The sequence below is a fragment of the Oryzias latipes genome, chromosome 14 (assembly GCF_002234675.1).
Source record: "Oryzias latipes chromosome 14, ASM223467v1".
Lineage (NCBI taxonomy): Eukaryota > Metazoa > Chordata > Actinopteri > Beloniformes > Adrianichthyidae > Oryzias > Oryzias latipes.
In genome coordinates this window covers 18,937,285-18,952,456 of record NC_019872.2, presented here as the reverse complement: position 1 = coordinate 18,952,456, position 15,172 = coordinate 18,937,285, and the positions used below count along the sequence as shown (strand labels likewise).

Below are 15,172 nucleotides of genomic sequence, written 5' to 3'. Positions count from 1 at the left end.
GGCTTTTTCCTCATTCTTTGTCTGATTTTCTCTCATCTATAAAAGCGTACAGTGTCCCCCGCTTATTTGCTGTTTCGAGTTTGTGTATACATCCCGCAAAAAGAAAAAATTAAAAATGCATACGATTTACGTAATAATTGCATATAATTGCATGTACATAGTGGCTGTGTGACACTGCCTTAAAATGAGCATGCAGAGTAAGCGTTAATGAAGGGAGGCTTTTCATTTAAATATTTTTGTGAGCGAATCCTGTCTGGATCTTTGGAGAGTAATGCCTCCAAATGCTAAAAATTCTTATCAGCTAAGTCTTCTTTCTCCTTGAATGCTAAGACAGGACTGACGGAAGCTAACGTACCCTCGGAGTGGTGGGAGAGGATGAGGAGGTTCACACAGGCAGCTCCAGCCCCCGAGCCAAAGATGGTGATTCTCTCTGGGTCTCCTCCAAAGTGGCCAATGTTTTCATTGAGCCAACGCAGAGCCTGGATCTGGTCCAACAAGCCATAGTTCCCCTTTGCAGACTGGTCCCCTGTGCTCAAAAACCCTGCAGGGGCAAATAAAGCAAGCAGAAAGAGAGAAAAATACAAATGATCGAGGAGTTTTTTGAAATCTCAGGGTGTCTGGGCATTATGCTGCGCTGTTTTTTTCTTACTTTTTCATATTGTCCCATGCAAATCTAGAAAGCAGTGTGCTGTCTTTGTCATTAACTTCTCAGCCTCCAGCTCACAGCACGGCTGAGCGTTCCCACTGAAGGCTCATCAAATTACTAACTTCAAATGCCCACGCTGAAAGTTGGACCAAACTTCTCCGCAGAGGGAGGAGGAGAGTGGCAGAAGGCAAGTTTCACCCACTTTCCGGACACGCAGCAGGTGCACACCCACAACGAGATAAAATAAACTAAAAAAAAAACCACAACGATCCAAATGGACAGAATACTTTGTTCCTGCACTAGAGAATGCCTGTTCACGTGTCTTAGAGCAAGCTGAAATTCAAATATTGCGTTAACGGACTTCATAATCCGCTCAGCTCCCACTGTAAAGTCTGCAGCAGGGCAGGAAGGCAGGACAAAAAGAGAGCCACTTCATCATACATGCCCCGGATTTGATTCAGCCGCCTCGTCTCTTGATTTTCTCACCCGGACGGTAAAAAGATTCAGCGATTATTCAGGAGAAAACACACCACTGCCTGAGGTGCATTCATGATGTGTGGCGCCATCAGTTCACACAGCAAAAAAAAAAAAACCTGCAGGGTTTTCTTCTTTTCACTTATTTAGTGAGACTTTTTAGTGTGTTTTCTTTCTTGTTGTTTTGTTTCTGGGTGAATATAGTACACTGCTGACTAAAATTTCAACATGCTAATTTGTAAAATAACTGCAACCAGGAGCAGTTTGAAAAGTGTCTCATTAGAAGTGCTTCTCAAGATTTGCTTGCAGAGAACCTCAATGAGGTTTGTAATGTTCATCACAGATACAATTCAACTGTGAGAGACCGAGTGTAAAAAAGAATCCAGGAAATTACATTGTTTGATTTTTAAAGAATTTATTTGTATAATGAAGCAGAAAATAAATGTTAACCTCCTATAAAGAAGCAAAAAAAAATTCTGTTACTTTTTCAAGAAGCTCTTTTATCCTCCACTTGGTACTAATGTCAGCTATTTGAACTGGTTATCTGAATAAAAGACGCCCGTCCACACCCTTAAACAGTCAGTCTGCAGCCTGTCCACCATGACCAAGACCTCAGAGCTAAGAGACAAGACTGTACACCTGAACAAGACTGGGAGGAACCAATGAACAACAAACAAGCAGCTCGATGAGAAGAGATCCACTGTTGGAGCAAGTCTTAGAAAATAGAAGATATAAACAAGATCACTGACAGTCTCCCTCCACCTGGAGCCCCAATATTGGGAATCTCACCTGTTGGGAACAAATGATCCGAAGAACGGTAAGGAGACAGACCAGGGGCCTCATTTATAAACGTTGCGTATGCACAAAAGAAGGCATACGCCACTCTCTACGCAAGAATTGAGATTTATAAAAAGCAAACTTGACGGGAAAATGTGCGGTCCTTCACGCAAGCTCTGACCCAGGCGTGGACACAAAAACGGGTGAAATGAGAAACGGCGACACCGTCGGCAGATGGAAGAAATACGTGAAAGTGAAAATGACAATAGTGCCTCTCATAAATAACATGAAGACTTCACAAAGCAAGTCTTACAATTAACAGCCTACACGAACACCCGTTTGATCGATCAGCAGTGAAACAAATAAAAAAAATCAAACGAAAATTACAACAGAAATTCAAATGAACACTTATTTGCAGAAAGAAAAGTGAAATATGTTCTGCTATATTGGCATGTTGTGCAATTCATCCTCATAAATAATATAGTTAACAGAACGAAATAATGTACAAAACTGATATTCTCGTCAGTGTGTCCGTCTGGCGGAGCAGATATAGGTGCAATTAGACAGACAGATGGATAGATGGAGAGAGATGCATTAATTGTCCACTGGGGAAAGTTGTTTTCATAGTAAAACATTTATTCATAAGATATGGAATTATGGTATTCATGCATATGCCTTTAGTTTGTTTTATTTTTGATAAAACAATGTATGGCGTACGTCTCAACCATTCAGAAAGCAACAAGAAATTACATTTGCGCTGAACAATTTCCCATTTCCACGTCGATTATTACTGACATCTGTAGCTTGTCAGATGTAATTAAATGGAGGGAAATAAAATGCCCCATCACAATGCGTAATGAGTGACGCACAATGGCTGATCTTGCGCTCTTAGAAGATGTGGCAAATAGAAGAATTCGGAGTGAACGCATCTTTAGACTGCAAGAAGACTTGCTGGCAAACGAGGACGAGTGGCTTATGAGCCGGTTCCGACTTCCTTGAGGCGTCTTGTTGGACCTCTGCAGGCTTTTCATTTCGGCCACGGTCCGAGGTTGTGAGGCTACAGCATTTGGCGTCTGCCACCGTTTGCCACTCAAGTGCCTTTTTGGCATTAGTAATGCCCACACTGTGCCCTCCAAACAAAATTTTTCTCTAATAGCAGCGTGGCTGGATCTTCCAACATGACAATGATCCCAAACATATCACCCGGGCAACAGAGTGGCTACATACAAAACCATTTCAAGGTTCTTATTGAAAATACCACAATCTGATTTTTTAGATGGTGTCTGTCACAGCTGAGGTGAACATTACAGAGTTCTCATGTTTTAAAGTGGAACACTGTGCAGAATTGGTGACAGCTGAATTCTGTTGTCCCCTGCTGTAATGCCAAATAAATTGAAAAAAAAAAGTTTTTCAAAGTCCTATCAGCTTCAAAAACAACCACAATATCCATGACTGGAAGTTAGTCTGTTAGTTTTTTCTAGGAGTTTTTCTATATTTTCCTCAATCGTTCAGCCGGAATTTGTCTTCGTATTGAACCTCTTATTTTGAAAGGGTTTCCCCTTGTTCACTGTGTTGTGCTTTATCTGCAGTCATTCTGTCTCACCTGGATTCTGTTTCCTAAAAACACATCAGTTGTTTCTCTGCTGTTGATCTTTTAGTACCTATCATTCCAGATCACCATGTTTTTATTACAAAATCCTCCTCGATGGATTCTCTAATGAGCTTCTACTGCTTTTTTTCCCTTCAAGTTCCAGTCTTTTGTTTTACTTGTTCTTTATTTAACCTGGAAGAGCTGCTTCCCCGATGCCTTTTGTTTGCCTCAGCCCAGTTAATAAAACACTTGTCAGTCAACCAGCCGCCTTCCAAATCAGACAATCGCTTCTTCCTACTGCTGCCAGGCGTGAAAAAAAAAAAAAGCCAGAACGCAAACAAATTGAAGAATATGAAAAACAAACTTGGGATGAGAGCAAAATCATTTTCAGATGTTTGTAGAAATGTTTTGAAGCTACAACTGTTGAGGAAGATTCACCAGAGTAATTGTCATGGGTACTTTATTTTCAAAATTATGTCCCATAATGGAAAATGTATTAAAAAAAACCCTATGCATTGTCTCTTGTGAGTATATCAGCATAGCCTGGTCTGTGTCGATTCTTTATGTTACTTAGCACAGAGAGCTAAGACTAGTTGGAACATTCATTCTCTAATCATAGCAGAAGGTTTAGGGGCTGTCATCTGGACTTAGTTTTTAAAGTTAAAAGATGTTTCACCTCTTATCCAAGAGGCTTTGTCAATTCTGAATTAGCTAGTAAAAGAGCTGGTATATATGCGCTCATGGGGGAGGAGTCAGACCTGAAACTGGATAGTATTGTCAACTTATAACATGGTCCGGGTGAATACTTGATTCTGATTGGCTGCTGGGTGTGCGTTAAAACCTGATAACCGCACGGTGACAAAAGAAGTTCCGGTCACGTAGCTTAAATGTTTTGTATTGTTGCGCCGGCTTCTTTAAAACAACCTTTTGCTTCATCATTTGGACAAAAACAAGTGGTAAGAGGTGAACTTTCTCTCTGAACTGATGCTTTATTCAACCAGTCTGAAAGATCCGCATATATATATCGCCGAATCTTAACTGCAGCGGTGGTGCGCCACGACGGGGACTATTTGTTACATCGCGCCGCATCACGTAATAAATAGTCCACTTTTTGTGAGAAAAGCGATCCAAATCGGAAAAAAAACAAGAATTAAGGACTAAAAACCGGTTAATATGTATTGCTTTTGTAAGTGACAATGGTATAAGCGGGTCAATGGCCTTCGAAGCGCGCGTTATTACTTTTTAAACGCACTTCGCCTACATGTTTTTTTTTTAAAAACTATAAGCGAACATGCACTTAGCAATAATCATAACAAAAATATAAGCCCGTTTAGAAGATCATCTTCTAGCTCTATGTCGAAGCTTGGTTTGTTTACAACGGAACTTCCAATGTCTTCAAACACGCGCTGCAACCAATGATGATGTCACATTACTTGATTGGCTGTACGTTGGTCTGATGACGTGTGAGATAGTGATTGGTCTGGAAAAATTACGGCACAGCCGTGGAAGAAAAAAATTGGAAGTTCTGTTGTAAACAAAGCTCCAATATAGAGCGAGAAGATCAGTTTAAGATACAGTCAGTGGTAGTAACAATTTACAATTCCTTAAACTCCTTAAACAAAAGTGCTTTAAAAAGTTGTTGTGCTGCATTTGTAAACATTTTACTTAAGGTAGATGAGCCTTTAGTCTTACTCGGTTTTATTGTGTTGTAGTTTTCTCAATAATTTTGTTTTATTTGCTTTAGTGGTATAATACAGGTGACGTTGTTGTTACCAGACTATAAACCAATAATAAATGGTCATTTTTGCTCAATTTTTGTTCAATTTTTTTTAAAATTATAGTTTAGGAATGGAAGTATTTCAATTTTTGTTTTTTTCTTACTTTAAAAAACTCCTGTAGCTCAACTCTTAAGGTGTTACTCTATATTTGCATACTTTCCTTTATCTCGTTGGAATATCTTTTCTAACATCGCACATTTGACTGTAGCACAACTTTTGGACACCTGCCTCTGGCAGTCAAAACCGTCTCTAGCATAGCATACATTTATTTACATTTCTCACTCCTGCTTTTGGAGGATTTTTTTTTATATTTTCTTTGAATTATTATCATTTGAGAGCTTAAAAAAAAGCTGAAAAAGTACACACAAATACTTAAAGTTTCAGGTAGTAAATGTGGTGTAGTGAGCAGGTTAAGGACTTTCATTGTTTTATTACAGTCAAAGAATCGGCACGTTTTACCTCTTGGTCAGTTATTTTCTCGGTGATAACGCCCCCTATTGGAGAGACGTTGTAACTGCACAACATTCCCAGGATGTTTGTTTATTCTCCAGAGGAGGGTGCGAACAGACGGCAGCCTGAAGTTAGATTATCAGACAGATTTGACATTTTAGACATTTTTTTGATGCATTGCTCAAAAGGAGATGGATAAATTCTTTCTGTAAAGCCGTATGGAGGACCAGAGCTAACCACACTGTGTCCAAAAAGAGAAACAAAAAAAACATTACACACAAACAGGAGCAGCATTGATAGCAATGTTACTGTTAGGATGTCAAGATAACATATTTTCTGTTTTTAAATGCACCAATGAGATCAAAGAGAATGACAAATAATATAAAGGAAAGCTGCAGGGGGGTAAAGCTGTTTTAATGCTCTGTTGGTCCCCCTGAATCCATACTGTAACTCCTCATGAAAAACCATTCCTCCTTAAATGAGCGATCTGTTGTTTTTAGACAACATTTTAAAAGGATTTCACACAAACACAGGTCTGAAATCGGCTAACACATTAGGATGGAGAGTGGGCTTTCCAAGCAATGCTTTAATTAAAGCTAATTTAAAAGCCGTTGGTACATAGCTGGTCAATACAGAAAGATTAATCTAAGTCGGGAGGTGTTGATAAGTGGTGGAACATCCTGTAACAGTTAATTGGAACGTGGTCCAATGATGTTTTAGAACCCCCCTCGCTACCATTAGTCAGGCAGATCGATCAGGAATAAAAAAAATAAAAAAAACAGTCAAATGAGACATTTAAGGTTTTTTTTTCCCCCAAAGACAAAATATCAGAGATACAGTTTCTATTTACCATTGATATAAGATCAAAATCTTAATTTTATTGTTTATTCTACAAACTCAACTTGTCAATAAATCAGTCCATAAAATTGTTTATGTTCAGCCAGGATTCTAAGCGCTGGAAGTTGACTATAAAGTAAACCAATGAAGCGTTTTGTTCCTTTAAAGTGTGAAGCGCTTTACAACCTGCAGCAGTTTGGCTAATTTAAGGCAGACTGAATAATTCTTTAACGTGGGAAGTGGTCATTTTAAAATTATGACTCTGTAATTTATGCACATTTAACCATTATTTTGTACAATATACTGTGTATTTAATAATAAAAAAAAACTTTAAATGATATTGTATATGCAACATTTCCTAAAGTCATTTTCTGTGTCTGAATTAACAATTACATACAGTCAGGATCATAAATATTTCGACAGAGACACATTCTTTCTAATTTTGTTTCTGTACATTACCACAGTGAATTTTTAATAAAACAACTCAGATGCCATTGAAGTGCAGAGTTTCAGCTTTTATTCCATGGGTTGAACAAAATGTTTGCATAAAAATGTGGAAAACTAAAGCATATTTTAAACACAATCCCTTCATTTCATGGGCTCTTAAGTAATTGGACAATTGACTTCCATGCTATTGCATGGGCAGGTGTGGGCAATTCCCTTGTTATGTCATTATGAGCGAAGCAGATAAAAGGCCTGGAGTTGATTAGAGGGTTCGTGCTTGCATTTTGAAGATTTTGCTGTGAACAGACAACAAGCGGTCAAAGGAGCTCTCCATGCAGGTGAAAGGAGCCATCATTAAATGGAGAAAGCAGAAAAAAACCATGCCAGAAATTGCTACAGTATTAGGAGTGGCAAAATCAACAGTGTGGTACTTCCTGAGAAAGAAAGAAAGCACTGGTGAACTCAGCAACGCAAAAAGACCTGGACGTCCACGGAAGACAACCGTGGTAGATGATCGTGAATCATTTCCATGTTGAAGAGGAACCCGTTCACAACAGCTAACCAAGTGAACAACACTCTCTAGGAGGTAGGGGTATCAATATCCAAGTCTAAAATAAAAAGAAGACTGCATGAAAGTAGATGCAAAGGGTACACTGCAAGATGCTAGCCACTCACAAGCCTCAAGAATAGGAAGGCTAGATTGGACTTTGCTAAAAAGCCTCTAAAAAAGTTCTGGAGAAACATTCTTTGGACAGATGAAACCAAAATCAACCTCTACAAGAATGATGGCAAGAGAAAAGTATGGAGAAGGCGTGGAGAAGCTCATGATCCAAAGCACACTACATCATCAGTAAAACACGGTGGAGGCAGTGTGATGGTCTGGGCGTGCATGGCTGCTAGTGGCACTGGGACACTAGTGTTTATTGATGACACGACACAGGACAGAAGCAGCCCAATGAATTCTGAGGTGTTCAGAGACATCCTGTCTGCCCAGATCCAGGTGAATGCAGCCAAACTGATTGGGCCGCATTTCATAATACAGATGGACAACGACCCAAAACATACAGCCAAAGCAACCCAGGAGTTTATTAAAGCAAAGAAGTGGAATGTTCTTGAATGGCCAAGTCAGTCACCTGATCTTAACCCAGTTGAGCATGCATTTCAGGCATTTAACTTGTTGCAGACTAAACTTCAGACAGAAAGGCCCACAAACAAACAGCAACTGAAAGCCGCTGCAGTAAAGGCCTGGCAGAGCATCCAGAAGGAGAAAACCCAGCATCTGGTGATGTCCATGAGTTGAAGACTCAGGCTGTAATTGCCAACAAAGGGTTTTCCACCAAATATTAGTAATGACCATTTTGTTTTCAGTTATTTAATTTGTCATATTACTTAGGAGCCCATGAAATGAAGGGATTGTGTTTAAAAATGCTTTAGTTTTCCACATTTTTATGCAATCTTTTTGTTCAACCCATGGAATAAAAGCTGAAAGTCTGCACTTCAATGGCATCTGAGTTGTTGTATTTCAAATTCACTGTGGTAATGTACAGAAACTAAATTAGAAAGAATGTGTCTCTGTCCAAATATTTATGATGCTGACTGTATTCTGTCTTTCTTTAAATGAACCCCATATAACCAATAATATCATATTTCATAAATGTATTTCAGAGACCCCTATCTCATTAGCATGTTATTATCTTTACTCAGAGAGCCTATACCATGCAAAATCTAAATTTTTGAGCTTTTGAGATTATCATAATGTTTATTCCACACAAAACAACCCCAAAGCGGTATTTTAGTCCATTCATGCATTTCTGAGTATTCCTCTGCAGCCAATCAGAATTGAGTATTTCACCCGGACCATGGTATAGGGTAAGAGTAACTCATCTATTGATAATCATTTCTTTTCAATGACTACTTGCTGTATTGAAAGAATCCAAAATGTGCTGATAATTAATTCCTTTTTGAAAACGTGTGTATCAAATTTCTGGTTAAATTAGGCATTTTTATGTCGGTATTTGTGAATCCTAATAAAAAATTTTCTCAGCAAAAACTTTCTTCAAAAAAAAAAAAATTGATTGAAATAAAAGTCACATTTTTGTCAGTTCTTTAATGTAGTGGGCCTTAAGAGTATGGCCGTATAAAAAACCTCTAGACCCTCTAAAAGTCTCCCAAACAACGATTTAGCTGTAAGAGGACAATGATCTGTTCTCAGCAATAATGATAATGTGATAATGAACATAAAAAACACAAAGTGTGATTAAACTGTGATGTAGACTTAATAGGATTAACTAGTTCATGAGGAAACCACATCTGCTCCCAGCCTCCTCACTGCAGTGCTGAAAAGGTTATTAAAAACAGAAATCTCATTATTACCGTGTATAAATGTTGCAGAAACGTGTGTCTATCTAGAAAGGAATACATCAAGTCATTAAGATAATGTTTACAAGTTAGCACTGACTGAACCCGTCCCAGTAAACGCTTTGCTCTTAGCCTGACGGGACTCTGACCCAGTCATGTATCAGTACTGACCCGCACCGCCTATCAAAACCGCGGGCACGTGTCGACGGCCCAGCCATGCTGGGCTGCCAGCCACAGTTGCCTGGCAACGGTCCAAGGCCTCGGGTAAAATGAAATGGGTAGACACTCACAAAAGCACTTCCATACTCATATTTAAGCAGGAAAACAACAACATGCAAGCGGACATAAACTTAAAGAAAGTAGCCTCACGCTGTTGAGTCATAAGTACGAGCTCAGATCTGAGATTGAGCTTCGGCCTCCTGCAGCTCTCAATGAGGGATCAACTCACAGAGAGATTTTTTTTCTTCCTTTTTTTCTGGGTTTATCTTTCAGCATTGAAGCCAAACACACTCCTTTCTTTTTCCACTCGTTCTTTTGCAGCAAGTTTTCTTTCTGATTCCTCCACCCCTTCTGCTGAGTTGGGGCTTCCTCCTGACTTTAGCGCTGAGAGCTGCAGTTTATGATGCTGCTGCACTCATGCATATTCAAGACTCGCTTAAGGTAACGGCTAAGCAAGTGTAAGGAGAGTCATCAAGGCCCGCGCTGAACAAATACATGAAAGAAAAACAAGAGAACAGAACTCATGATGGAGGGACACGCATCACTGCAGCCATTAGGAGTTTTTTTTCATTGAAAAAAACATGTTGCATTCTCAACTAAAATTAAAAACAAATTTATTTCAAATTGATGAAAGAAAAAAAAGCTAATACAATTTTACATTTACATGTTTCTATGAAATAAACAATCTGGTTTCAGGGTTTGCCAAAAATGTATTAATGTTCCCGTTTTAATGTTTTTTTAAGGCACATTGTTAGAACATTTTCTTCAGTATTTTTTCACCATAATTAGTATTTGCCTGTTCATTTTATTAGATTATATATAAGCCTGCAGAGAATCTCACATATACTCCAGGAGACTGAACCTTTAACAGGAACCTCAGCAGCCTAAACCTCGTCCAGTTCCTGCTTTTAGAGCTTTGAGACGTCTCCAGCAGGAAGAAATAATAGCGAGTTCCAGACGTCTGCACAGCCAGTTAGCTTTTTTTTTTAGTTTACTGTCAGAGAGGAACAGGGTTAGGTGAACTGGGTTTGTCTACAAACTAATGTCAGAGTACATATTAGTAATCCAATTTATAATTTCATAAAATGTAATGAAGAAATAACAGCATTAATTTAAAAGTCTTAAAATAAATAGGGAATAAAATAAAACAATGACTTTTCAATTCATCTGAACTAAAAACATAAAATAAAAACATAGAATGCTAAAATGCATTTTTGGACTCTAAGACACTCCAGCCAAAAAAAGCATAATAAAGAAAGAAAAGTCATTTATAAGTCGCACTTTTTGGATACATTTATTAAAGAAAACACAGGAACATGAACAGACATTTCCTCTTGAAAGGCAAGTCATAACAACGAAATCGATAACAATAATAGTTTCTGTTGATGCTTTACTAATGTAACACGTTCATGTCTATTTACTGGGATGAAACATAAGAAGAATCTAATAAATTTACACTGCAATTGAACAATTATTTAGATAACCATACCATAAAGAACACGCTAACAAGTCAACTAAGCACTTTGTATCACTTAAAATGACTAAATCTTTTGAAGCTATTTACTTTGAATAAATAACATATCAGTTGCACCTTAGTATAAGTCACACCCCCAATTTATACTCAGAAAAATACAACCAATCTTAGGGTATATTTAAATTGAAATTTCCTTGGACCAGACAGAGTCTAGCATTAATTTGGTCCAGAATGAGTCCTGAACCTTGCGTTTGGTCTGTATTCATCTATCTATTCATCTATCTATTATCTGTATTCATCTATCTATCATCTGTATTCATCTATAATCCTTTCAACTATCGTCTATTGAAAATTTCTGTATTTAACAAAAGCTTGTAAACGAAACCATGTGACTAAATTTTAATGAGTTACTGTGTCTCCACGTTTTTTGTCGGTGGCGCTCTGTTTGCCGGCTACGGTGGCTGTTTTGGTTCAGTTGTTCTGCTCCGAGCACGAACATATTCAGACTGAGTACGCTCAAAGCGAAATGGAACTCAGCGATTGGAAACAAACCGAGACCACCTCGAAGGATGGGTCAGAGAGTGGTTCCTGGTATGGGTCAGGTAAATTTGTTTTGAATTATCAGGGGAATCAAACTCTGGTTCACTTTAAGAGACCCAAATGTGTCCAGTCTGAATTCACCCTTATTTTCTTTGCAAACTACGGCTTCACAAAAGTACATTTATGTACCTTTAATCTTCTTTTTGAAACAGAAACAGCATTATAAATTAATGCCTTTAAAAAAAGTAATTTCCCACGTTAAGTGTTTTAGTTACTATTTCAATATTTAAATATCAGCAGAGTAAAATGCTGCACAGGAAAAAAAAGAACTACAAATGCAGAAGGCAGGGATGGAGTGTAGAGTCCTGGGAAAGCAGGGATTAAAAAAAAAATCCACTGACATGAAACAGATATTAAAGTGAATATTGCCCTAAGCTAGTATCAGATCGTAACTGAAATAGGTAAGAGGAGTGTGATGAAGGACACATTATGCAATCTCCCAGTGACGTCAGGCAGAGGATGATCAGACATGTCATAAATGGGATTGAAAAAGGAAATGAAGCTTTCCTGTGATTGTGAAGGTCTGCCATTCAATTACAAACAGAGGTACTATTCCAAAAAATATACAAAACAAAACATTGTGTGAAAATTATTTAGACACATTGACGGCCGGAATGGAGTAGAAGGGATTCATTCAGTATTGTCCAGAAGATAATATGCAGTCTGTAGGAGGTTGATGCAGATTATGTTCAGGACAGAAAAACACAAGTAAGAACTAAGGGTCTTTCAAAGATTCAAGTATTATTCAAGTCATTTCAAAACAGAGGTGAAACCAAATTTGTGACTCTGGTCCCGGCCCAGCTGATTACAGTGCAAAGTATGGCAAGAAAAGATATATAGAATATTTTAGCTCTTAAACTTCATTCAAGTCCACCTTAAAAGTCCACCTGCTGGGAATATGAATCAAAATGTATGCCATGTAAGCACAAATTCCATTTAATGTTGGAGGGCCCATCCAATAAACCAACATGATTCCAGTACTTCATGCTTGCATGAAGTCCTCCATATTTCCCCCCTTATTGAACTAAAATTAAATCTTTATTAAACCAAGGACAGAACATAAAGGATATTTACAACTGTGGCCTGGAGATGTGCATAAAGATGCTCAAGGAAGTGTTGCCACAAGGCCTTTTATATCAATGATTGATAAAATCAGCAATTTGTCAGAGTAAAAGTGCAAAAAATACATTTGGAAGAAAGATTTTGACCTTAAAACTGTTATAAGTAACTGTATTATTCGCACTATGATGCACAATATATAATTCAATTTATAATCCAGAACGCCTTATTGATGAATTTTGGTTGTGTTTTAGCTACTGATGTTGAAGGAATTTAGAGATGTACACAACCCTCTGTCAAAATGTCCGTCTATAGTTATTTTAAATATGTTAACGTGTGGCGGTGTCAGACTATGATGTCATCGATTTCACAAAGTTAAAGTCCAATTGATATGAGCATTTTGCGACGATCATTTATGAATCCACTGTCTTTTAAAGATGAACACGTCGATGGTTTATTAAAAAATTAAGTCAAATACATTTCTTTTGCAAAAATTGTTCAGATTCATTTCAGACTCACGCTAATGTGCCTTGACAGTGTGCCTAATGGTCCACGATTATTGTCTGTGGTAATTGTACCGTAATAACTCAGGCATATTTGAAACAAAAGATTTGGACAAAAAATTTGGTTATTAAGATACTTTTGTAATAAAAAAAATTTTTTTTGCCAACATGAGGAACCAAAATGTTAACTGCTTTCTTATGGCTAATATTAAAACTTTTTTGTGCATATTTATAACTGACCCAAATTAAACTGACCCAGATTAGTGAACCTGGTTGAAAATGCTGAAGCAAGACGATTTATAATCTTATTTATTAGCTGTATGTCGCCAATTCGCAAAGTCGCTTCAAATTACGGATTTCAGTTAATTTAGCATCACTTTGAATAGAAAAAACACTGAAGAATATTTATTTTCATGATTGGACATTAAGTCAGGCACAAAGGGGTTGACGATGGAACATATTCATAAAAAACGGTCTCAGAATTAAAGTCATCATGACAGTGAAAGGAATCCTCCAAAGCTTTATATTTACACTTAAATAAAAATATAAATAGATGTGAACATATTACTAGGCATTAGAAGCCTCATAAGTCTGCGTTCTGGGAACAGATTGCAGGTGGGAAGCTTTAATGTTAACCTCATGAGCAGCAACAGATTGTCTCATTTCTGCACATCAGAGTTATGACGATCCTGCATTTAACTCTGCTGTTTATATTTTTATTTATCTCTTTTAAAAATCTTTCTTTGTTGTTTACGGAGTCCCTCTGTAGAAAAAAACTCCCATATTGATTTCAGTTAACATGAACCGTGAGCAGACAACTGACTTAGAACTTCCTCTCACATGCCGCACTGTTGGAACATGAACAAACACAACAACCTTCAATTGAGAAAACCTAAAATGTTGATGCAAAAATACAAATAACCCCTAAACAAAACTAATTTGGCAATTATGAAAGAATGATTGAGGGTTTCCTTGCGGAGTAGAGGAGTCTTTTCAAGCTGTAGGTCTGCCGCTTGTGTGTTTAGATGTAAGAAGGCATAGAAGGCTGTAATTAATTGACACGCTGCCTAACAATACAGTTTACTGTTATGCCTAAAAATGTGGATCTTCCGCACAATGTAAGCTCTCTTCTGAGGCTCACTGAGCCAAGCAAGCAGATCCTGCTTTATTTTCTGTGAAAAAGGCACGGGCATGTGAAATTCAGTGTACTCAGTAAATAATAAAAATGGTACTTACCAGTGCGTTTTAAACTGAGCACATAAACACATCCGTTTGGGTTACATGTTTTTAATTGCCCAATCTGCATTTAGCGGGCAAACCAGGCAACCGTACTTATGAAATATATTTTAATTAGTGGCACAAACATTACACCCAATTCAGGATTATGGAGTGTTATACTGTTATACGAGGTAGGATTTATATAAATGCAGAAAATAAAGTGTTTATAATTATATCTATGTAGGTGAAAAGTGAAGTAGTTGGTTGCAAGGAAGCCCATTTTGTTCTAGTAAGGCCAAAACGAAAAGCTGCAATGCCTGCTTCCTTTAAGAACAAAAACAAAAAAAAAGCTGCTGTATTTAAACAAAAGAAGTGTTGCAAATAGACTGAAGGTCTGCTCAGGGTGTCCTTCGCCCAACAGTAGCTGGGTTGACTCCAGCAACCCTGTGACCTCAAAAGAGATTCAGCGGGCTCTGAAGATGGATGGATGGATGGATGGATGGATGGATGGACGGATGGATGGATGGCATTGTTCCACAACAAACATTTTTAACCTTCCAGTTCGTCTGTCATAAGCAGGACTACAAGTTTTAACATTTTGATCATTATGTTAAGTAATGTTTACTTATATAGCACCGTTCCCGGACAGCAGTCACAAAACATTACACATAAAAATATGTAAAAATAACACAGAAAAATCCAGCAAAAATACATTAAACTGATAAAATACAGTAAGTTGCCAGA

At 37.7% G+C, this 15,172-nt stretch overlaps 1 protein-coding gene across 3 annotated transcripts in view; it reads right to left on the bottom strand.

The window, feature by feature from the left end:
* nlgn2 (neuroligin 2b) overlaps nt 1-15,172 on the bottom strand; it is a 140,151-nt gene that overhangs the window by 17,381 nt on the left and 107,598 nt on the right. For all 3 annotated transcript variants that reach the window (XM_023962099.1, XM_023962100.1, NM_001201507.1), the window contains one exon: nt 356-541. In XM_023962099.1, coding sequence (XP_023817867.1) covers nt 356-541 — 186 coding nt within the window. The remainder of the gene's footprint in view (nt 1-355; nt 542-15,172) is intronic.